Consider the following 24830-nt stretch of genomic DNA (forward strand, 5'->3'; position numbering starts at 1 on the left):
ATAGGGCTAAGACAAGAACTAAGGGAGACAGCATTCGGAAAAGACATATCCAACTTAGAGGAATGTTATGCAGCAAGACATATGCGGGACATATGTTTCCAAGCAGCTGTTCTCTCTTAAAAGAGAGAGAACAGCTGCTTGGAGACATATGTCCTGCAGCCATAGTATAAATAAATAAATTTCGTGTGGTGATGCTGCATTCGCCCTTTTTACAGTAGTTCACAGTACCATCTAGTCCCCCAAATTTTATCCGGGCTCCGGAACCGGCATAGGTCTGACAAATCAGACCTATGGCTGGGTCAGTATTCCTGACTGTAATCTATGTGTCCTCAGACCGGTTTGCCTGCTTGTAGGATGAAAAACACCAGATAGACTGGCGGAAAAAACCCTGCTGTCCACGCCCAAGACCGGCTAACTTGGCTATGCCTGAGGAAGATCCTTAAACTCCTCACATCATTGACGGGAATCGAACCTAGGACACTCCTTCCCCAGGCATATGGTTGCGAAGTGCAAAGCCACTAGACTAACTGCACGGACTGCAGCCATAGTTGGATCCATTAACATGATTAAGAAAGAGAGAGAGAGCAATAGGGATCAGAGAACTAGGAAAGAACATCCAGAAAGGAAAAGCAGAAAGCACAGAAAGAAAATGAAGGAAGTAGACCTGGGTCAGTTTGCCAGGTTACTACTGGTGTTCCAAGTTTTAGCGAGGTTCGCTCATTAATCAGGCAAGAAGTGGAGAAATTACAGCGGCCTGTCATGGAACATCTCGATGCTGTGATTAGTCAGTTAACAACAGTCTCCATGAGAAACCAGGAGAGTTCCTCCCTTCAAGATGAGAGGACTACTGACTTAATTCACAAGGAAGTTGAAAAGTTGCAAAGACCGCTACTCAAAAAAATGGACTCTGTGATGCAAAGATTGACGGAACTGTCTGCCAAATGCAATAGTGAGTGCAAGTCCTGAAGTATCTTCAGGTGCAAACTTTGTTTGCTAACACTTGGATAAAGGATTAAACTAATTTTATTATAGTCTAACCAAGTGGAAAATAAACTTTCAACATCTTTCTCTGAATCCAGAGTAATTTAATCTGACCACCATGGAACCAGAGACTCATCACAGGAGGTACACACTATTGCATATGATCCTCATCCAATTGTGTTTTAAACTGATTCAATATTCACAACACACTCAAACAATGAATTCCACTCACTAACCACTCTCCATGCAAAGAACCGTCTGCTGACTCCTCTGTTCACACCCTCCTCATACAGTTTCTGGCAATGGCCTCTTGAATGAATCCTCCTCTCCCATTGTATGAAAAATCTCTTCCATGTCAACCTGATAACAACCCCTGACTAGCTTACATGTCTCAATCATATCTCACTTCTCTTCCTCCTATTCATGACGCTCTACAACTTACATTCTTTAAATCTGTTCTCATACTCCACATTCGAAAGACCATTGACCACCTTTGTGAATTTTCTCTGGACCCTTTCCAACATATCCTCATCACCATGAAACCCAGCGATCAAATCTGTGCCTAATAATCCATATGAGGCCTAATCAAGGCTATATACACCATTGTACAAACGTATTATCAGTTTACAAAAAAATTTCATGGATGGGGACCCACATTTAAAAAAAAAATGTGTGATAACATTGAAAGAGAGAAATCAATTTGAGGTAATGTATTCATAATGCACCTTTGATGAATTGTATTATATTTTGTTTTTTATGACAGATTCATCATAAATTTTGAATACAAATATAAATGAATTTCTCACACAGCCTCTCTTTTGTTATGGTGAGAAATAAAAAACCCTGAGCACTAAAAAAAATTTGAAACACTCTTTTTCCACTCATGACTTGTAGAGTCATGAGTGAATGAAAGTCATTCCTTGCTATTGCTAGAAGATGATGCCGTTGTAATTTACAGTTTGTCTTTTATTGTCAGTACATTAGAATAACCTACTCTGGACCTGCAATAATAAAAAAAAGGATACAAAAATGTGCCAGACAAGAATTTTGACAGCATAAACATACCTGCTTTGATCAATATATACCTGTAAAAATGACTCACTTGTGTAAATGTAAAATAACATTTTGTGAAAAATCTCTAAATTAATGAAAAAAACTTATAAATTCTTCAGAAATGGCATGTAGCAATCCTTTACAAAATATAGAATTTTGTATATTATGCATGTTTAATTTTACATACCAAGTATACTGGTGAAAACTGGCAAATAGTAGGATTTTTTTTTTAATTGTTCATATTCAGGAATGTAATGCAAATTAGTTTTTAAAAGTGGCATTTTTTAATAGAAGAAAAGGTGTACCTTATTTATTGGTAATTCATAATCGAAGCCACTTCTTTTTTTCCCTAAGTAAGTTGGTGTGTACCTCTGCTGCACATCTAGTCCAACTGGAATTATAATTTAGCTATATGTTTAGGCTATATTTATGTTATATTAATATGCTATATTTATGCTGCTATATTAATATGCTATATTTAGGAGTTAGTCAATGACAAAGAAAATTAATATTTATAAGATGGCTACAAAATAGAGAGGCTAGTTGGTGATGGTTCAGCACAGTAAGAGTATTAGGAATGATTTTAATATATTCTTGACTTTGATATAACATTCCCGAGATGATCTGAATGCAATGTTCTTGATACCAATAACTGTTGCAAACTAAAGGAAAAAAGTTAATTGGCATGATTTCATTTAAGTAGTCTCATACTGACTGAACAGTGATTCCATTTCTTATACCATTTGTTCATGATACAGTAGTGTAAGGTTTCTAAATTTTGTAGGCAAAGATGGAATGCAGAGTAAATAATTGATGGAGATATCTTGGAGGAAGTGGAGAAGATAAAGGATCATGGAATGGTGGTGGACAAGGACCTGAAATTTAACAATCACACTGCCAAAATTGTGAAGACATCACAATGGATTATGGCAATGATGAAGATGACAATGACACATAGAATTAAGAAGGTTATGATTTCATTCAGTAAGGCCTTATGGATTATTATTTGCAATTTTGGTCACCTGGTTTATGGTTTATAGGGGGATGAGAATATATTGGAAGGGATACAGAGAAGACTGACTGAGGTGGTGTTGGAGTTCTGGGATATTGGGTAAAAGGACAAATTGAGAGAATGCCATTTGCAGAGCCTGATCTGATAGATAGGAAGAGGATGAATTATATCACTGAAATACATAGGTTATTAAGGGGTTGTTACCAGATTATTATTATTATTATCATTTGACACCTCCAGGGAGTCCAAAGACTCATCGAGGGAGAGCATCTGCTCTACGACTCTGTCTCCACCACTCAATCCACCAACTGACCACAACTACACCAATGCCATCTACTGCCGACCACCACCACCACTAGCATTTCCACAGACAAACACAAACATTCATGCCCATGGTGGGATTCGAACCGGCAGCCTTTTTGCTGGAGAGCGGATATGCCAACCACTCGGCCAGCCAGGCTGGCAAGTTCTAACAGTATGTAAGAGAGTCTTCACAGAATGGAGAGAAAAGAGGTAGAACAAGAGGTATACAGCTAAAGCTGTATAATTAAGATATATGTGAAGTGAGAGATGGTTCTCTGTATAGAGTGTGAATGGTGAGTGGCAAGTTTCCATACTTACCACATGCTGAGGCAGTGGTAAGTATGGAAACCTTTATATGTGTGTGTGGGGAGGGGAAGATGAACCTTAATCATGCTTATCTTATATTTTTTTTTCCTTACCAGTTCTAATAGTTCCTACACTTGGTACTTAGTGCTAGCCTAGGAACTATTAGCCAATTAAATAATGAATTTCTGCTTGTCTTATTTTCAAATTTAACAATCACTCTGAAGAATTTTTAGACACCAATGTGAAATAGCAGTTCAATTCTTTTAAAAACTAGTTCAAGTTACTGTAGTTTATCAATACATAATAAAAGTTCCTTAAGTTTTAATCTTTGAAGTCAGTATAAAGTGTGACAAAAATTTTCCTGATTTTCTTTCAATCTTTTTTTTTTTTTTTTTTGTTAATTATTATTATTACGGGTATCTCCATGGAGTCAGTAGACTCATCGCGGGAGACCCAAACTAGCAAAACAATATCTGTCATATCTCTTCTTGAATTCATTTACAGACAAAGAGCTCACAACTAAGTCAGGCAATGAATTCCACTCATTCCACCCTCCAGGCAAAAAGCCTTGTTCTCACACCCTTGTTAACCACACTCTTCTTTAATTTTCAGGGATGACCTCTTGTTCTTCCATCACTATCACACAGCTGAAACATTTCCCCTGCATCAATCCTATAAAAGTCACTGAGTGGAGCCAACGCTGAGTTGGACGATCTTTCGGCCACTATTGAGTGGTCTAGGGATCGTTCTAATTTTTATACAGGGCTTTACTTACGTATCAGCCCCAACGTAGCTCATGCATGTCGTACGAGGCGACTAAAATGGGTACCCTGGGAAGGTAACGGATGGCAATGCTGTAGCCAGTGAAGTTCTAACTGAGGCTCGGCTATTGTTGTTACCCTCCTGCCATGATCAGAACTTTATATAGCTCAATAACACCTTATCCTTACACTGTCCTCTACAGATAATGGGGAAGATCCATAATCTATATAGACCATTGGGATTCTATAAAGGTGACAGTACTCACATACTCTCTCCAGGTGTTTCTGTCTTGGAAACTCTCCTTAACAAGGTAGAGAATTAGTCCATTTTCTAATATTATCTATCCAGGTGATTCCAGGTAGCCTCTGATGTTTTTTACAAGGAGTCAAGCCCAATAGTGCTATTTTAGGTAAACTATCTGATCTAGCTACGTGGCACAGGCACCAAAGCTGTTTTCAATGTATTTTGGTGATGATATTTTCTTGTATTCTGGCAATAGAGCAGATTTTCCTTCTAACTTTGTATTTGTTACATGTGCTGTGTATGGTATCTTCAAAGTTTTCTGTAGCACTTCAACTCAAAGACCAATAGTCTTTTCTCATCTTCCTTTAGCAATGTCCAACTCTCACATCCATATAATAAGACAGAGTTAACAAGGGTATTGATGAGGTAGAGTCTTGTAGCTAGCTGTATTTTATAGTCTTTCCAAAGTGGCTGTAACTTATGAAGGGTAACAGTTGCTTCAGCAATGCATGTTGTATGCTTTGTTGTATGTGTTGTATGCTACCCAAATAGGTGAATCTTTCTACTTCTTTCAATTTTTCATCATTAACTGAAATGTTCATGGGCTTACTGCCTTAAGATATCTTTCAATCTAATATACTAATATTAGAAATTATTATTATTATTATTATTATTATCATTGCACAGACACCACCATGGAGTCCAAAGGCTCATCATGGGAGAACAAACTATCCACACAATGTCTTATCATACCTCTCTGAACTCGGTGACAGGAAAACACTCACAATTGACTTTGACAACCCATTATTCTTATTCACCACTTTCCAAGTGATAAATCTAATCCTCACACCATTGCTAATCAAATGCTTATGCAATTTTCAGGGATGATCTCCTGTTATGCCCACTCTAGCAAAGAGTTGAAATATTTCCTTGGCATCAATTCTATAAAACCCTTTTTATAACTTAAATATTTTTATCATATCCCCTCTTTATCACCTATCAACCAACTTTTTCAGCCTGCAAACTGGCAATATATTATAATAGGGAGCATTCCACAGACCATGTGCCATTTTGGTCATTGGACGTTGGATCCTCTCTGCCACTTCTTTATCCCCAAGTAAACCCTAGTGACCACACCTGAGCATAGTAATCCAGATGTGGCTGTATCAAGGTCTTATAAAGAAGCTGATAACTTCTGTATTCTCTGTTTGTTAGTGTGGTACATTTGCATGGTAATCACAGGATTATTTGATAATCTTGTGAGCTATCCTGGCTGCCTTAGCAATATGCCTTCTAAAGTTCAACTCTCTATTTAGTCCCTTCCCTATCCCAAAGTACATTCCATCATTGTGATAATCTTCTCATTCCAAAATGCATAATTTTACTCTTTTCCAAAATAAACTGGTATTCATAATCTTTTGCCAATACCATCAACCTTGGCATCATCAGCAAACAACTGAATATTTCCTTTCGAATCATTCCCTATATCATTTTGTACAAATTAAACAGCAGTGGTCCAAGCATTGTGCCACCAGTGTGCCTTTTGGCATACTGCTTTCATCTGGATTCTGTTTCTCCATATATTAATTCTTGATATCTGTTCATTTGCCACTCTCATATAAATAACAGCAGTTTCATATCCATCCCTATTTGTTCCAATTTATGTAACAAAGTGAGTTCCATGTGGTATTCTGTCAAATGCCTTTGCAAAATCCAGCAGTATCATTATGTATCCATTCCCTTTATCCAACTCTCAGCTGTGACATTATTATAAAAAAGTTAGTAAATTACTAAGGCAGACCAACTCTTCACAGAACCATGATGCCACCCAAAGAGTATCATATTCTTATCCACACATTCCTGAATTCTGTCTACAACCAATTTTTCTAATACTTTTACCACCACTCCTGGGATACAGATTGATTTATAATTTGCTACTGCAGTCTTGGAGTCTTTTGTTATGCAATGGAACTATTTTGACCTCCTTCCACTCCCTCAAGAGTTTACCAGAGCTATGACCTAAGTTTTAAGTTTCATCAGGAGCATACCAATTCCTTTGCACATTCTCATAATGCAAGTTTATATCCCATCTAATGAAATCCCAACTGATTGACATCCAGAAGGCTTGCCCAGTGTTCCTGCATAGAAGACTTGTGCAGGAACACTCCAGGTTCAAATGAGTTTTTTAGGTTAATTAACTGTGGATGTGTTTATGTGTAAGAATTACTAGAGAAGTTGTGTATATTTACATATAAAGTCCATAAACTTACAGCAAGGTATACTGACAGACATCAAAAGGTGGAGATGGCTTTGGCTATAAATTAGTTAAATTCTGATTTTAGTTGTTAGGTATCAATCTGGGGTGAATGTGAGGTGTGCTACAGGTATTTGTTAGATTATGTGGATAAGTTATGGATTTTTAAGGCAGATGGCAGGAGAGTATGTGCAAAACGCAACTTGAATGCAAAGATGATGAATGGTGATGCATCACTAGCTGAAGGTGATAGTAGTGAGAATGTAACAGTAAGGATAAGTGCTCATCTGATAAAAGAGTAAGATAAGAAAGTTATGAAAAAGCAGACGAGTGATCTGGTGAAAGAAGAAATTGAGGGTCGCATGAATGAGTAAGCAATATGAGTGTAGAGAAAGTTTGGAATTGCAAATGTGGTGAATGACACATCAGAGAGTAATAAAATGGAGAAAGATACAAAAGACAGTAGAACAGTAGAAGAATGAAGGAAGAATGTTAAAGAAGCTAGCATTAATAGTATGAATATGAATGAAGATATTAGAAAAGAACTGGCAAGGTTGAGGAATGTAAGTTGAGGTGTGTGTGTGTGTGTGTGTGTGTGTAGAGAGATAGGACATTTAGAGAAAAGATTGGTAGTTGGAGGTGTAAGAAGGATCCCAGTGACAGATGAGTCAAAGATGAATGACTGCAATCGAATGTTGGAAAGTGGTGTAGTGCTGAATGTGGGTTCTATAATGAAAGAAGTGAAAATGAAGAAAGTGACAAAAGGATGTCTGAGCAATGAAGTGGCTGAGACTGCAGAGAGGAGAGGAAATGCAGAGGAGTAGACTTTGCTGGTAGGAATAAGTGATTTGCAAGGAAGTGTGAATGAGGTAGCATGGGGATTTGTGAGTGTTTCAAGAGATAGTAAAGTGGAAGACTGTGAGTGTATTGCCAAGGAATGATAGACGAATGATACATTTCTTCCTGCACATTATAGCATGATAGCTATAATGTGCAGGAAGAAACGACTTGAGTTTGTGGATGTATGGGATAAATTTCATGGTAAGAAAGAGCTGTTTGCTGCAGATGGTCTCCATTTTAATAAGAGTAGCAATGTGAAGCTAGATAGATTATTGACGAGAGGAGGAGAATGTGTAGTCAGTCAAGAAAATGAAAACTGAATGGTAGGAATATGAGTGTAAGGTGCCAGATTGGTGTGAGATAAAGGAAAACAAGATAAGCATGGACTCAGTGGGAAAAATAGTTGTAATCACTCAAAGGACTTGAATGATGAGGTAAGGAAGTGTAGGAAGCTACTGTGCTTCTACGCCAATGCAAGGAGTATTAAATTAATGATGCTAAGAAATTATATTCCTATTTAATCCTTTACCCAGGTGTTAGCAAACAAAGTTTGCATGTGAAGTATCTTCACAACTAGGCTACTTGTATATAGAAGTTAATAACTTCACATTAAGTACCTTATTATAACAAACTTGGTGTCCCTTCTGGGTCTGGCTCCTAGTGATGAGACCTCAATAAAGGTGGAAACTGGTCTGGGTAATGGCTTTTCCCATTATGTAGAACATTATAAACACCCAAAAGTATGTATGCTTTGCATTATAGGATACAAGACAATGTGAAGTCATTAACTTCCATATACAATTAGCCTAGTTGTGAAAATGCATTATGTGAAAATTTTGTGCAAACAAGAATATCATTTTTTGGCATCTTTAATTTAATTTATAACTAAGTGAAAAAACTTTCAACAGCAAAGAGTATTAGGAAGAAGGGTGCAGATTTTGTGATCTTGAGACAGTTAGTCAGTCCACAAATCACTGGTGTTAGTGAGACATGTTTAACAGAAGATGATATATTCATGGAAATAGAATGTGATGGTTGTACTACCACTACTCTTTAATTTGTACATTAATGATATAGTAGAAGATTTGAGAGGAGATATTCTGTTTTTTGCTGATGACACAAAACTGGGTAGGCAATAGTTGATAAAGGTGACGTAGATATCTAACAAGATGATTTAAATAAATTGGCAGTGTGGACAAAGGACAATGGTCGTCAATTCAGTGTTGTAAAATGTAAGGTAGGCACTTGGGGATGAAAATATTACATACTTTGTATCGTATTGATGGTACTAGTTTACAGGAAATTGATGAGGATAGGAATCTAGGAGTGATGGTGAATAGAGATTTGAAATTCAGAGGACATATTGCAAGAGATGACAAAATAGCTCAGAGGATTACTTGGATGCTGAAGAGCACGTTGAAAAGTAAAGATAGAGAGGTTATTATCCCTATTTATAAGGCTATGATTCGGCCACATGTTGACTACTGTGCACAGATTTGGTCACCTACGTTTCTTCGGGATCAGGAGGTGGTGGAGAAGATTCAGAGATGAGTGACCGAGCTGGTAACAGATTTGTGGAATGTTCCTTATGAGGACAGATTGAAGGTATGTGGGTTGCAGAGTTCAGCTGACAGATGAAGGAGAGGGGATATGACAGAAACTTTTAAGTTACTAAAGAGATTCTATAAGATCGATACAAAAGAAATTTTTCAATATATGGGGAGTAGGGGAAAACATTGTCACACTTGCAAGTTGTCTAAGAGTGTAGTTAGTAAAGGTGTGTGGAGTAGGTTCTTATTGGAGAGTGGTGAATGAGAATGGATTGGCAGAGATGGTTGTGTGAACCCTAACAGTGAATAAGTTTAAGAAGTATGACCGGTATTGTGTTAATGAATAGTGCAGGTCTTCTGCAATGAGCCTTTTCATTCCATGGAGTACCCATATAAATAATAATAATAATAATAATAATAATACCTCATCAATTAACTTCTTTTAGACCTCAATTCCCTTTGACTTATATAATATTGAGCAGTATCTTGCTCATCTCTTTTTCTCTCTCCCGTATTTCTTCTGTGTCCATCAAGATTTCCCCTTTTCATCTTTTATGGCTCTCTTCACTGGACTCCATTTCCTGTTGATGTTTATGATCATTATTCAGTTTAAGAGTGCTAAATAAAAGATTTTTGTCATTAGATTCATTTCAAAGTGCCATTTAAGTTAAGATGGCACTTAAGTGAAGTTAAGAACATGTTCCAGTCAGTACTTAGGAGGTGACAAGCAATTTCTTTGCATTATGTATTTGCTCATATGTGTATACTACAATGCAGTGAGTTTAAGTCTTATGTTCAACATTGAAAATCACTGAGAGGATGAGTTTAAGTACTGATATGATAAATTTTGTATTTTTTAAGCACACACATAATGATTCTTACGACTCCATGGAAGTGCTGAAGAATAATAACTTCCTTATAGGTGTGTATTTTTTAACATCCACCATCCAAGTGTTATTTTGGCCACTCTTGGAAAAAAAAACATTCAAAAAATTAAAAAAAAAATATATATATATATGTGTGTGTTTTAACATAAAGGGAATATATAAATACTTAACTAACCATAATGACCATTAATTAAATTTACACTCAGCTCATCTCCATCTTTAGCTCTTTTGACACGTATCCTTTTTGCCCACTGCCTGATCTTTGAAGTTTCAATATTCCTACTGAAAAAATATTTCAGTGTATAATCAAAAACAGAATCACAGCACTAGAAATAAATGATAACATTTAATCTTTCTTTTTTGCTAAACCTAAATAATAATAATAATAAATGGAATACAGGATTAAACAAGAATATAATTTCTTGGCATCTTTAATTATATTTATAACTCTTATTTTAAATTTTACACAGAACAGTGCTTTTATAAATGTCATTATAAATGAATTCAACATTTTCTGGATTGGTTAGATATGTGAATAATGTATCCCTCTAAGTGACAGGCTGTATGTTTGACTCCTAGAATGGTGTGGATGTTTGTGAATTGTCTTTAGGTGATGAATGAATTTCATTGCTTTGTGTGAGACTATCCTGTTTATTGAAGGCATGAAGTGGATTAAAAAAAGGTTTCGTGTCTCATCTGTAGGGCAGGGTTTCCAGGTTATCTAACCCATAGTAAACTCTGATAATAATAATTATCAACATTAAATAATAATGTCTATTACTGTGAATTTATATCAATTTTTGAACTACTTTTATTGCACACTAAGCAATTTAATATAGAATTAAAAATGAATCTATATTTTGACATTACAACTGGAATTCTGCAAATACCATATCATTATTACTGTGCTGATACCTTCAGGGAGTCCAAGAAACTCATTACAATATGCCACTCATCTTTCACTCCATTCTTAACATCATTCATTAATGCTATGCTAAGCATCCACTGACAATCCATTCCAGTGAATGACTATTCTACTCATTAAGCAAAAAACTTAGTGCAAACACTGTGCTAAGATTTTGATGGCCAAATTTAATGGACTAATTATCTTTTCTATTATATATTCTAATTAAAAAAATTATTCATATTTTATCTGTAAAATCTGTTTACTAACTTAGAGATTAATATTATATCTTCCCCTAGTACTTATTCATAAGCATTTGTAGTGCTAGTTCTCTTCAACTGTCCTTGTAGTCAGTATTCCATAATCTCAATTTCATCATGAATTTCTGTGCCCTCTGTACTGTTTCCTTGAAATTCTGGAGACCAGAAGTTCAAGGAGATCCAAGCACAGTGGTCCAAATAAGACTGTATCAAGGACTTAAAAAAGCACAATGACTTTCTTCTCTCAAAGAGGTCAGCATCTTGTTATTCATAATAAATATAAATAAATAAATAAATTCTATAATGCTTTTTTATTCCACAAAGAGAGCAGACAGAGCTCCTCTGGCCATAACTCACTTTTTTGAAGACAGGGATGTCTTCAAAAGTCAAGAATGGTGGACAATTAATCACAATCTTTCAATGCTTCACTGATAGTGAGCCTAAGATATTAATGAATCAAAGCTTTTAAGGATTGAGAGAAAGAGAGAGAGAGAGAGAGGAGGATATGGAACACAACAACTCTGTTGTTTTTAGAATGTGAATTCTAAACTTCAACTCTGTCCACATTCACTAGCAGTTTGCTAATCCCAGCATTTCCCATTGCATGTTATGCTCAGTGGTCTGTGAATGCCATTGCAGGATTACAACTCTGAGTTTCTCAGAGGGGAAACCCTGTCAGATCTGTATGTGACCAACTAACTTACTGTGAACTGAAATGCTCTGATAAAGGGTTCTTTGCTTAGATGGAATTCAAGCCCTAGTCTTATCAGCCAAAGGGCACTGTAAAAATTGACTGAGCTACAGAGGCTCTATCATCTCACCAATATATTGTCATAATATAATGCAAGATCAATATAATACAATATTTATTATTATTAACTAGGCATCTTCATAGAGTCCCAAGTCTCACATGAGAGATCCATGCTAACAGTCATTCACAAAGTATCTATTTATACTTCTCATTAAGCTCATGCACTGGCAATGTGCTCACAAGAGAATTCTGCGAACCATTCCAATCACCAATCTTCATACCAAAAAATCTAGTCGTTGCTAACTAGCATTAACTGGATTTTTAGAAGTCATCTCTTGTTTTATATCATCTTTTATATAGTTTTTTTGTCTTTCCTCTCACTGCTCTTTTCTTCCTCTTATTTGCTGTAGTACTGATCAGACACTTCTCTCACTGCATGAGCTAAAACTTTGTCCTGTGTTAGATCCTGAATGAGGACCTTTTTTATCAAAAGGGTCGTTCAGTCAGGATTTAACAAGAAACAAAATTCTGAACTGGAAATACTTGTACTTTAGTCAGGAAAACAAAAAGAAAACATGTTAGAATTATCCTAGAAAGAAGTAAAATGGAAGTGAAATTTGTATGTCTAAGTAAAAATGTATTGTTAAGAAAATGTTGGTATTTTAAATATGCTCTGTGTAAGAATGTGTGTCTTAGTGCGAACAAAGGTGCAAGGGTTGTTAGCTAGCTGCCTATGATGACGTAACGCCCGAAACAAAAGCATTCATGGAAGGTGAGCTGAATGGAAGGTTCAGCGAAAAGAGTGCTCTTCAAGGAGCAGGAGTGTGACACAACCGCGTAAGGGCGAATAGGAGAGCACAATGAGAGATCCTCTGATACGACAAGAGGGCACTATGAATGGCAATAAAAGCAAGTTCACTCAGGTTTGAAGCCTCCGTTTTATCCTTTTCCGGTTTTTCTCGTGTGGACCAGCAGTGCTGACCAATCGACGGTGCTGGATGGCAATCTCCATCCCGGTTGCTAACTGAAGAAGTCGGGCATGCTATACGTGAGATGACAGCATCCACCAACTCAGGCCATTGGTAAGAGTTTACCGATGCGAGACAGCGGAAAGTCCCCCCCCCCCTGAAGGACGGCAGAGCTGACGACAATGACCCACTAGACAAACGTTAGTCTGGCAAAAGCAAGGAATGGCCATTTGGGTCGATCAGAGCAAGCTCCACGTGGACACGACTAGATAAAGCAGAAAGACATCTGACTACAAAGGACGGACAAAAGGAGCATGATGACTGCTCAAGAAAGTGGTAATGTACAGAAATTTCCTTGTTCATGTAACAATTAGTATTGAAGAAAAGAGAGAATAACAGATTTCTAATTGAAAGGAAAGAGAACTTTTAAGTGACTTTGTGTTCAGTAACTTGTTAACTATATTGGACTAGTAGTCTGAGAGCCTGAGAGTATGCAACACTCAGTTGAATGTGAATGGAATTTGTCAGCAAACTTTGCTTAAAAATTTAACTAGTGTTTTATGATGTGTGTGTGTGTATCTTTTAACTTAGAGATGTAAATAGTGTGTTTGATAATTAGAATGTTCCTTTATTGCTTAGCTAGTGAATTAGAATTTTGATATGACATACCTTTGATGTGTGGAAGTCTATTTGTATGCAATTTGATATTTAATAAACATGTTTTTTCTATGTAAGCCTGAGTTTGTCTGAGCATGAGACTGATTTTACTACTTGCAAAAGTTTGAACCTGTGAATAAGGGAATATTAAAGAAAGTTTAGGCCATGACTGCATGTTGAAATTTCTATAGGCACTTAATACTTTAACAAGATTAGGTAATACTTGAACTCTGGGAAGGTTTCTTTTGAGCAAGAATTCCTCTGTTCTAGGACTCTGACTGGTGCAGCTAAATCAAACAAATTTTGTCAGAGTTCCGAAAGGAGAAACGGCCCCAGAATGGAGTGATAAGTTAGACATTTAAGCTTAGTAGGCACAAGAGGGATAAGGATAAGGAATTAACAGAAAAAGTAACGACGTAATACCTATAAAATTCTTTGTATAATTGCATTTTTCTTTCATTAAGGCCATCTTATTATGCTCCTCTCCTTTACTGTTTTATTATTATTATCTGTCTTCCAACTCATTCTCATATTATTCAAATTACATTCACCTTCATTAACCCCTGAAACTGCATTCCTTATTACAATCATTCAAGGATGGATGTGGGAGGGGTACACCAAAGTACTTGCCCTTGGTGATAACTTAATAGGAGCAACAAAAAACAAAACAAGAATCAAAAATATGTTGTAAAATGATAGGATAATTGCACTGCATTGTAAGATGATGAATTTTATGGCTGTTCTTTCAGTTTAGTCGCATACTGTCAAAACAAAATTATTTATGATGATTCCTAAGATGAGTTGGATACACTTATCAAGCCTGGCAATCCTTGCCATTGAAAACAAAATAGCACATAAATTATGATCAAATCACAGATTCATTCACTGAGCAGAAATCCTGTAAAGTAAAATTTTGAAAATATTTTATATATTTGGTAAATTTGTACAAGCATTTTTTCCAAATAGAAAATAAAATAAATAAAAATAAAAGATTCAAAACATTATGATGGGGTGGAAAAAACTAGTTCTGCTACCTCTCAGATTTTTTGTAGATATGACTGTACAGATATGTATAGTGAAAATATTCCAGAATGAAAACAATCCAAAATAAATCAAAGACAGATTGAAATACAAATATCTAGGACAAATCATTACAAATAACCATAAACTTGATAATGAAATTTCAGCTAAAATAACAACAGAATGGAAAGCTTTATTAAAAGCTTAATTAAAGGCAATTTACCAAACTGCTTAAAAAAAGATCTACAACCATAGTGTACTCATATGGTAGTGAAAACAATGACCTATGATAGTGAAACCTGGAACATGACCAAAAAAACAGCTAGAGAAGCTGAAAATAACACAGCTAAATTGAAAGCACTCTTTTGAGAATAATACAGTTAGATAAAAAAGAATAATAATAATTGGATAAGGAAGTAAACTAAGATAATAGATATTGCATCAGTAATAGAAGGCAATAAATGGCATTAGACAAGAATTGTGATGAGAATGTCTGAAAAAAGATGGACAAAGAGAAAAATCAAATGTATATCAAGAACTGGTTATTGAAAACCAGGCAGACCAGCAGTAAGATGAGATGATGAGATAAAAAAGATATTATGGACATTTAAGGTGGAGAGCTGCACAGGATTGGTCAAAATGGAAGAAGCACGGAGATGCATTCATACAGCATTGGACTAAAGAAAGCAGTTGATGATGACTGCAGTCATTCCAACATGCTCATTATTATGCCTTTGTTACTAACAAAAGGTTACCGTTTCAATGTGTCAAAGTGTAAGGTTCAATGTAGCAGGTGTTAATCTATTTTGGAGAAAAGAGAAAATAGCAAAAAGACAAAATAGCTCCAAGGATCTTGAATGTAAGAAAATACTACCGAATAAAAATCAGGAGGTTATTATTCCTCTTTATAAAACTGTAATGACTACTTCTGCTGAGCACAGAACTGGTTACCTGAATTGGTGGAGAAGATCCAGACAAATGATCAAAAAATGGCGATTGGTCTCTGAAATACTCATTATGAAGATCAATCGAAGATTGTGAGTCAACAAATTTCATTGAAAAGTGGAAAGGAATAAATATGATATAAACATGTAAATTGCTAAAAAGATTTATAGAATAGATGCAGAACAAGTTTTTTTGATATATGACAAGAGATTAAAAAATAATATGCCTCCTGCAAGCTGTATAAGAATGTTGTTAGCAAAAGTATCAAGACTAGATTTCTGCTTGGAGAGTGGTGAATGAGTGAAGGGTTGTCAGTGAATTAGTTTGGTGATGCATGACATGCATTCTGTGAATAACGGTAATGGTTAATTAGTGGGACTTTAAATGAGTCTTCATTTATTCAGATTAAATGAGTCTTCAGATTTCATGGAGATGACCTTGTGATAATAATAACATGTCTGATTTGTGTCTGTCTGTTCTCTTCCCAGTTTTGTATGTTTTTCAGCAGGAAATACTTTTGCTCGTTTCTATTTTTTGTTCCAAATGTTTTTCTGTTTGTTTGGCTTTTGCTTAATGATTTTATTAATCTATTTAATTTCATTTTTAACGCTTGTATAATGGATAATGCTATACATTATGGTGTGACACATTTTCACTACTTATATATGGAAATATAACTTCTGCATTACTTCAACTCTTGGTATCGCATATGGATCTGGCTGCCACTAATGAGACCTCAATAAAGGTTGAAACTAGTTTGGGTAGTGGTCCTTCCCATAATGCATAGCATTATACATGTCCATAAGGATCATGTGCCTTGCATTATGCACTAATGCAATTGATGTGAAGTCATGAGTCTCTGTATACAAGTAGCTCAGTCGTGAAGTAACTTCACACATAGTTTTCTTACGATAAAGGATGAAACCAAGAATATAATTTCTTGGCATCTTTAATTCAAATTATTATTATTATTATTTTACCAGCAGAAGTCTGAGAGAACACATTCTAGCAGCAAGCAAGAAAACAAGGCTGACAACATTGATCCTAATTGACAAGAAACTCCCAACTCCAATCTATATATCTGAACACCTTCCTTCATAAATGAGTATTAATAGTCGAATTTTTGCTCAGATGATCTCATTACTTGCAGGATGATTCTATGTCTGAAAAGTGGACAGGGAAATGGGATTTAAAAGTGAATGTCAACATATGCAAATATATATGATTTGGTAAGAAGCAGAACATACATATATATTATTTTTTTTCACATAAACCCTCATAAACTGGCCAGTACCGTTGATCACCTCATAAAAGTATCTCATTCACAATGATCAGAGCTATGGATCTTGTCTTCATGTCCCCTCTCCCACTACACACACACACACATACACATATGCCCATTAAATACTGCCTAAGAATTGTTCCTTGTGAATTTCTTTCTTCTATATGCTATCTCTTCATTTCAATATATATTATCATAATTAAAATTACCCATAATGATCACTCTTCTCTTGTTTGCTAAAATTTGTCTATACATTTGTTTGTCATCATCCTTCAAATTTCCATGCCTAACATATAAGTAAAATGAAATTATAATGTAAATAATACTTACAAAATCACTTGTTTGTGGACAATATTGTTATCTGCATTACCCACTATAAATAAACATGAATTGGCAACTGAAGCAGACTGTTTCTCTTGTACCATTTTATAATTTGATAAAAATACTGTAATGTAGAGATCAGCAATTTCAGCTTTGTAGTTTGTGTCCTGCAAAAGGAAAATGCAAATAAAGATAGAAAGTTCTTAATATCACTGCACTTCCTTTAACAGAATTAAACTTAATGACTGAATAATTATTTGTTTTAGAAAGCAATGAAAAGTAATATGTCAGTATTTCTACCAAAAAAAATGTAATCAAATCCATGAATATGATTATAGTTTTCATTTTGCTTAAAAAGAGATGCAGTAAATCGTCCAATGTTCAAATACTCATTTCCTGCCTCACTGTCAGCCCTGCCAACTGGCCACTCACAAGCTAGTTAGTAGACAGCAGCAGCAGCTACAAGCGCCCATCATAAAATGACTAACTTGTAGAAATCAATGATTTGTAGGACATGCTGGAAAATTAATCTGTATATCATTATTATTATTACTATTATCTTGATTCCTTGGTTCCTACAGGTATCAAGGAATATATAGGTACCTCCAGGGAGTTAGGGATCCATTAAGGAGTATCTTTGCATGTTATACAATGCCTAAATACCTATCATATCTTGCAATGAAAATATTCACTGAAGATGTACTCACAATGTCAACTAACAACTTATTCCATTTGTACACCACACCATGAGAAGAACCAGGATCTCACATGTTTCCAGACTACACTCTTGGATGTAATGAAATGCTTAGGCTTTGTAATTCAGATCTCTGATAAATTCTTCTTCTTCTTCTTCTTATTATTATTATTATTGTTTCATGACCCCTCCAAAGAATTAAGATTCATCAAAGGAAGGTACTCTACAAAACTCATCATTTACACTACTTACACCTCCATCTCACATAACATCACAATCCATCAACTACATATAGCTCCATCTACTGCCACTAAGAGTATTTTTTGTCAGTAAATTTCATGTATAGTAGTACATGTGCATAAATATTAATGCAGTCATATTTGTTAAAGCTAGGAGTTAATACTGATTCTAAAAATAGTCCTTTAGACTTGTATCAACTGCTGTGCAGCTTAATAGTATTCTTCTTCCTTTTAATTCTGTCCAACAGAGTATCCAAAACATGGTCACTATGTGTTTTTTAAGGCAGCTCTTATTAGATATGTCAGTGTAGTCAAACTGGCTAAGTTGCAGGTAAGGCACTGCAGAATGTGTAACTGGATGAATGAAGCTTGCCCTTAGAAGAATGGAAGAAAGTTGCTAGTACATATCTTGCAGTACATTATGGCAAATCTTTTTACACCACTCATTTGCATTAATTTGCTGTCTTTATCACTTTGACTTTTCAATCTGTGAAGTTGATTTTCTACAGTCTAAATACCTAAATAGTGAGGTCTCATATATGCAGACTTAAATGTTCACAACTCAGATTAGCTGCCCTCTCCAAATCCACTGATCAGCTAGAAAATATGCAAAGATATACAATATCTGCAACAGTCTTTCACAAACTGTCAATCTGTACTGCTGAATATCTGATAACCATCTTCACTCTCCAAATGCCCTTGATCGCTTTTTAACCAGTTCTTCAGATCAATATACTGTATCTGTCAGCAATTCTCTTGGTTATTTTAGACCTCAACATCATTCCTGTAGAATACTTTCACCCAGCTGCTCTCATGCTTTTATTCTTTTGGGCACAATAATAGGGCCAAATAGAATGACACGTATGATTTCGTATTCTTCCTTCCTTCCTTTTGGGATAACTTCTGTATTCACTCTTTTGATCCTAACAGCCGCTCCAAATGAATAATTGAAATGATTCTTACTGAAATGAAAGCCTTCATCTTCAATTCTATCAAAAAACCCACCACTATCCAAACTCGTTTCCCAAAACAAGTGTCAAGGAAGTCCAAAAAAACAAATTCAGCATACTTCAAGTTGCTCAAAATCAAAACTCCAGCAAGATGCTCAGACTACAAGATAACATGCAACAACTGGGAAAAAAAAGCCATCAGCAAATTTGAATCAGACTCTGAAAGGACCAAATGCAGAAAACTAGCTTCCTGCTCAAATGACAGCTGAACCTTCTGATCCCTCACCAATAATATCACTGAGCATACCTTCTATCAATCCATGTTTCCACCTAACTTACGTTGAGATAGTACTAATGAAACAACACCCAAAGACAAGGCTGACTTCTTGGTATCATTCTTCTCCTGTAATGCCTGAAATTGATGATCAATGAAATTACATTCCTTTTTACTGAAAACTGCTCCACAGATGCCTCTTCTAGTGTTTTATCTGAAAGACTCATTAGAATAATGAATGGCTTAGATACTAATAAGTCTTCTGTCTCTGTTTATATACCCTCAACTCCACCAAAAGCCTATGCTCAGAACTTATCCTATATTATCTTTCATGCTTATTTTTAACCTTTCATACTCAATTGCAGGAAAACAAGCTTATACGAGAGGTTTCTGAAAAGTAAGGTAACACATTTTTTTTCCTCCAGGATGTTTAATAATAATCATATACTGGTCACCCATCTTGCCTTGTAATATTCATGAGTTAGCTGTTTACATTTATCTTTACTTACCTTTCAGAACTTTTTCTCTTTCTGCAACTCCCACTTAATTATGCTACTTATTCATTTAACTCCTATTTAATTTATCCTTGTCTGGCAATTTCCCAGGGCTGAGACCACGTGATCACTCTCCTCAATCAATGCAATGTTGCTAAGTTGGTTATTGTTGAGTTCTCTGACACTATCACCAGATCCAACACTCTCAAATTTTCAGTCCAGTCCACTCCACTACACTGTTTCAGGTAATCTCTTAGGTGATGTATACCCATTTCCTTTCCTCCCTGTGACCATTCCTCCTTCTAGTTGATGTCCGTGTAGTTGAAGTTCCTTATAATAATTACTTATCCTGAATGTGCTAATTTGCAGATGCATATCCTCCACATTCTTCCTTGCACTTCTCCTACAGAAGCAACCAATTACATATTTTACCCTGGTCTCTCTCTCTCACACACACACACACACACCAAGCAGCTCAAATGCACTGTCCTGCTAACTCTTTTTTAGTCTTCAATTATTCTTCTACTATCGTTAGCAAAAATCCATCTCCTTTCCCATTCCCTCTGAACTTGAAAAATACTGTAACCATTGCTTTCTATCCTTATGCCTATATCATCCTCCATCAACCAAATCTCACAAATGCATAGAACTTCTGGTCAAGCTAATAACTAATGTGAAAACTTGGCATTAGTATACATAATCTGCAATATCTTTGACATCAGCCAACAACTTTCCTCACACCCTGTGTTGACTATCCCACTCAATTTCAGAATATGAGGATCTAGATTCAGCATAATTTAATCATTCTCCACTAATCTGCTTCAATGATTTCCACATATACTCATCGGCATCTCCTCCCGAACACCTCTTCCCTGATTATGCACTTCCAAATTCTCACTAAACAATATTTTATCAATATCAATATCTTCAAATCCATTCAGTTGCAAACCATCAGCCTTATATAAGTCTTTTTGTCCATTAATCTCACTTGTTAATCATATATCCACACCATTCACTCTACACAACTACACATTGACTCATTTGCAATCATGGCCCTTCTTCTCAACTCACCTCTATGATACTGTGGCAACAAAACTTTTTATCCTCACACTCTTGCTATTCACTTGTGGCATTATTTTTTTCATATCATCACACAGACCACACTTTTCATCTGCCAGATCATTTGTATATACCAAAAGAATTATCTTTTTCACTTTCCCTCTCCACATTTTAAGAGCATCATTAACATTCTCAATCTTTGCTTCAGGGAAACATGATTTCATCAGATTCTACTTACCATCCTTGCATTCCCTTTTTAGCCATTTCATTCTCTGTTTTCTCTTTACTTGCAGATCTCTCTCTTTTTTTTTTTTTAACTTCTTTTCCATACTAATTTGGCAGGCATTTCTCTAGCCATTTTTTCTCTCTGTTTTGATTTGTGAAGGGCTCCATGTAAGTGCACTTTCATGCCACACACTATCTTTCATCATTCTAAGTTTCCATAACTTCTTTCATGGTCATACCAAGTTCTCTTCACTCAGTTCCAGCACTTTACTTTCAATAGCAATGTTGTTAATATCTCATTTGCATTTTCTCAGCTTTTATCATGCAACTCTCTGCTGTCATACTTTTTACTCTCTCCCCACTTCTGACAGCATATTAACATGAAATATTCCTTTATTTCACTAAAAGTTTAACAATTAAAAGCAATAGTTCATCGAAAATTCATTCACTCTATACATCTTAAAAAATAGGATTTTAATTATTCTATTTGAATGCAATGTATCTAATCTATACTAATTGACAATTACCAGTACCTGTTCAATAGTGATTTCATACTTGGGTAAATGCATAACTGCATTGCGAAGATGTGTTCCAAATGGTGAATGCCGATTTAAAATCTACAAGAAATTTGACAAAAACACATTCTTAAGAATCTATATATCATATGAATTAATATTACACTGAAAAAACAATTTCATGCGAATTAATAATGGACTAAAAACAATTTCACATACCTGACACTGAAATAGAAACTTTTACTTTTTTACTTTATGTATAGGCATGCAACTGCCAATGCTGATCCTCTTCAATTCCTTGTGCATAGTTTGGTGAGATATGGGTTGGGACCAGCCTTCGTTAAATGCTTTGGCCAAATGCTACACACACAGTAAGTTCTGTTTGTCTGTACAAGCCTTTTCAGATGATGGCAATCTTGTTCCTGACAGAATGTCTTAAGACCACAATGATGTCTTTTAGACAAGCAATGTGGATTATTTTTCCATTATCTCACCTTTTAAGAAACAAGTCAGCACTGCTGTTTTCAAAATTGTGGCTTCAGCCAAACGGACACACACAACAACCCCTGTATCGAACTTCGAAAGATCCTTTATTTTTCCCATTGTGATCAACACTATTGATGATTACTGACCAGAAGCATTTTAAATAGTAGCCTAGAACACATGATGATGCATATGGCCAAGTATTTTGCATATACACTGCATAAGTGATGTTTATGTGCATCTACATAAAGGTTTCTAATTCAGTGTCCAGTATGTGTATATTATTATGTACTATGATGATGATTGTATACCATTTCCAACTCTCTAGGATTTGAGTCTTCTATATGTTTAAAAGAAGCAATTCCAGCATTAACAAGTTGAGATGATAATGTCATACCTAAAAAAAGAAAAAAGCAACAAATGAACGACAAAAAAAAAACCAGTTATGTTGTATGCGTAATAAAAGCATATTACACCATTTTTACATCATTTAAATGGATAAGCTGCTGCTATCCATTGACAGTAATTATATATCAATCTCTCCCCTCTCCCAACTTCTGTCTTATATCTGACTTAACATAATTTTGATGCACTGATGGTGTCTTTAAAAAGCACAGTACATATTCACATATGACTTGTGAATCTTAAACTTTTCTTAACAATATTGCTTTAATATTATGTGTTTCCTTTATAAAATAAGTTATTTTAACTATGCTCATCGTTTTTTTGAGAAGCATGAACTAAATCACATAGTTTTCAGTTTTCCTGCCCATAGAAGTAACATTTAACAATGTCGGACAAGTTTAGTTTAATAACATTCTGTAAGGTAACTGCATAGCGGTTCACTTGCACAGAGCTGTGTGATGGTTTCCTTTGCTAATCTAGTGTTCCAGTTTATATGTTGATTGTTACTCATACTATAATTTTTAGAAAGAGGATAACAATGTCCACATGCCAATTTGTGCAGTAAATGATACTTAAGCAATCCATCAGTTTCAATTGTCGACTGCTAATGATATCTCACAAAAGAAATAATTAGTATTAGTATTACTTTCAAACAGTTTTTATTGTTATATTGACTTTACCAGGGAAACTATTATATTTGCTTCATCAAGGAACATTACACAGGTAGAGATAGACTTTGTGTTTCCTAGGACGGACATCACATGATGAGTCTTTTGACTCCATGGAGGTCTGAATAATAATAATAATAATAATAAAGACATGCATGCAGGCAGTATAGAAGTATGAATGAAGGGAAGAAACAGAGCATAGTCCAATGTCCTAAACAGCATCATCTAGTGGACTCAACTGGATGATCTTGGCTGTTGGACTGATGATGAGCATTTCTCAGGCATAAGGCCATTTTAAGTCCAAATTTATGCGGTTAAGAAGGTTTCTCCAATGCAGCAGGTGACGCAAGGAAGAATCTTTCAAGCTTGGATTTGTTTCTGTAGAGTAAGATACCCCTTTTTTTTACAATGGGTTTATAAAGGATACCAAAAGTATGATCTGCAAGATCTGAGTGACTATAGTGGTGGTACATCCATCAGGATTTTGCATCCCATCATTGCTTATCAAATTTCAAAACCTTAACTTTGCAACATGGTTCCACTTACCTGCCCATTCATGCAACTCTTCAAGTCCTCCTGCAAGGCCATAACATTTGCTTGACTCTGCATTGCTCTCCCCAATTTTGCATCATCTTCAAACTGCTGCATATCATCACTAGTTAAACCCATCCCAATATCATTAACATACAAAGTGAACAACAATTGGCCAAAACTGACCCCTGCAGTATACCAGTAGTGACCTTCCTCTTATGGAATACCACACCCCCATATGCAACTTTCTAATACCTATCTGACAGCCAGTCAATGATCCAATTCAGAAGTCTGTTATCCAATCCCATCTGTTTCAATTTATTTAATAGTTTGTCATATGGGAGCCTATCAAAAGCTTTTGCAAAATCCAAGTACACAACTGTATATGCATCTCCTTGGCCAAGATATTTGTCACCTTGTTATAGTACATTTACAAAGTTAGTAAAAGATGATGATCTCCCCTTAACAAACCCATGCTGATAATCAAAAAGAACGCTGCTATTTTCAACCCAATTCTGTATCCTACTTCTCACCAATCTCTCCATCACCTTTGATATATATAGTGGAGTGGAATTCAGGAGAATGAGGTTGACTAGTGGAGTTCCTCAGAGCTCTGTATTGCAGACATTACAATTCAATTTTTATGTTAATGATATATAGAATGAATTATAACTGTACTTTTTAATTAGATTTGATTAATATTTCCAATATTTCAGCAAAGTCAAATTGCCATCACCAGGGAACACAGTGTATAACATGATATGTGCATGCAGGCACTTCACTGAGCAAATGAGGATGAAGCATGGCAACAAAAGTTAAGAAATGATTTGAGGGGGACGGGGTAATTCAGTTGTTTGCTGATGGTGCGAAACTAGAGAGTCCAGTAGTTAATAACGGTGATGTAGAAATCCTGGAGGATGATTTAAATACATTAGCAGTGCGAGAAAATAATAAGAGATTTCAGTTTTATGTAGCAAACATGCACTTCTTTACA

General features: G+C 35.5%; 1 protein-coding gene across 1 annotated transcript in view; it reads right to left on the reverse strand.

Moving 5' to 3' along the window:
• Positions 1-10361: 10361 nt before the first annotated feature.
• LOC150095741 (putative ATP-dependent DNA helicase HFM1) overlaps positions 10362-24830 on the reverse strand; it is a 178899-nt gene continuing 164430 nt past the window's right edge. The window contains exons 12-15 of the mRNA XM_090409949.1: positions 22544-22629; positions 21762-21851; positions 17309-17466; positions 10362-10470 (exon numbers count right to left, since the gene is read on the reverse strand). Coding sequence (XP_090266075.1) covers positions 10362-10470; positions 17309-17466; positions 21762-21851; positions 22544-22629 — 443 coding nt within the window. The remainder of the gene's footprint in view (positions 10471-17308; positions 17467-21761; positions 21852-22543; positions 22630-24830) is intronic.

The sequence above is a fragment of the Typopeltis vanoorti genome, chromosome 20 (assembly GCF_054136105.1).
Source record: "Typopeltis vanoorti isolate ZY-2024b chromosome 20, IOZ_Tvanoo_1.0, whole genome shotgun sequence".
In the NCBI taxonomy this organism is placed as follows: Eukaryota; Metazoa; Arthropoda; class Arachnida; order Uropygi; family Thelyphonidae; genus Typopeltis; species Typopeltis vanoorti.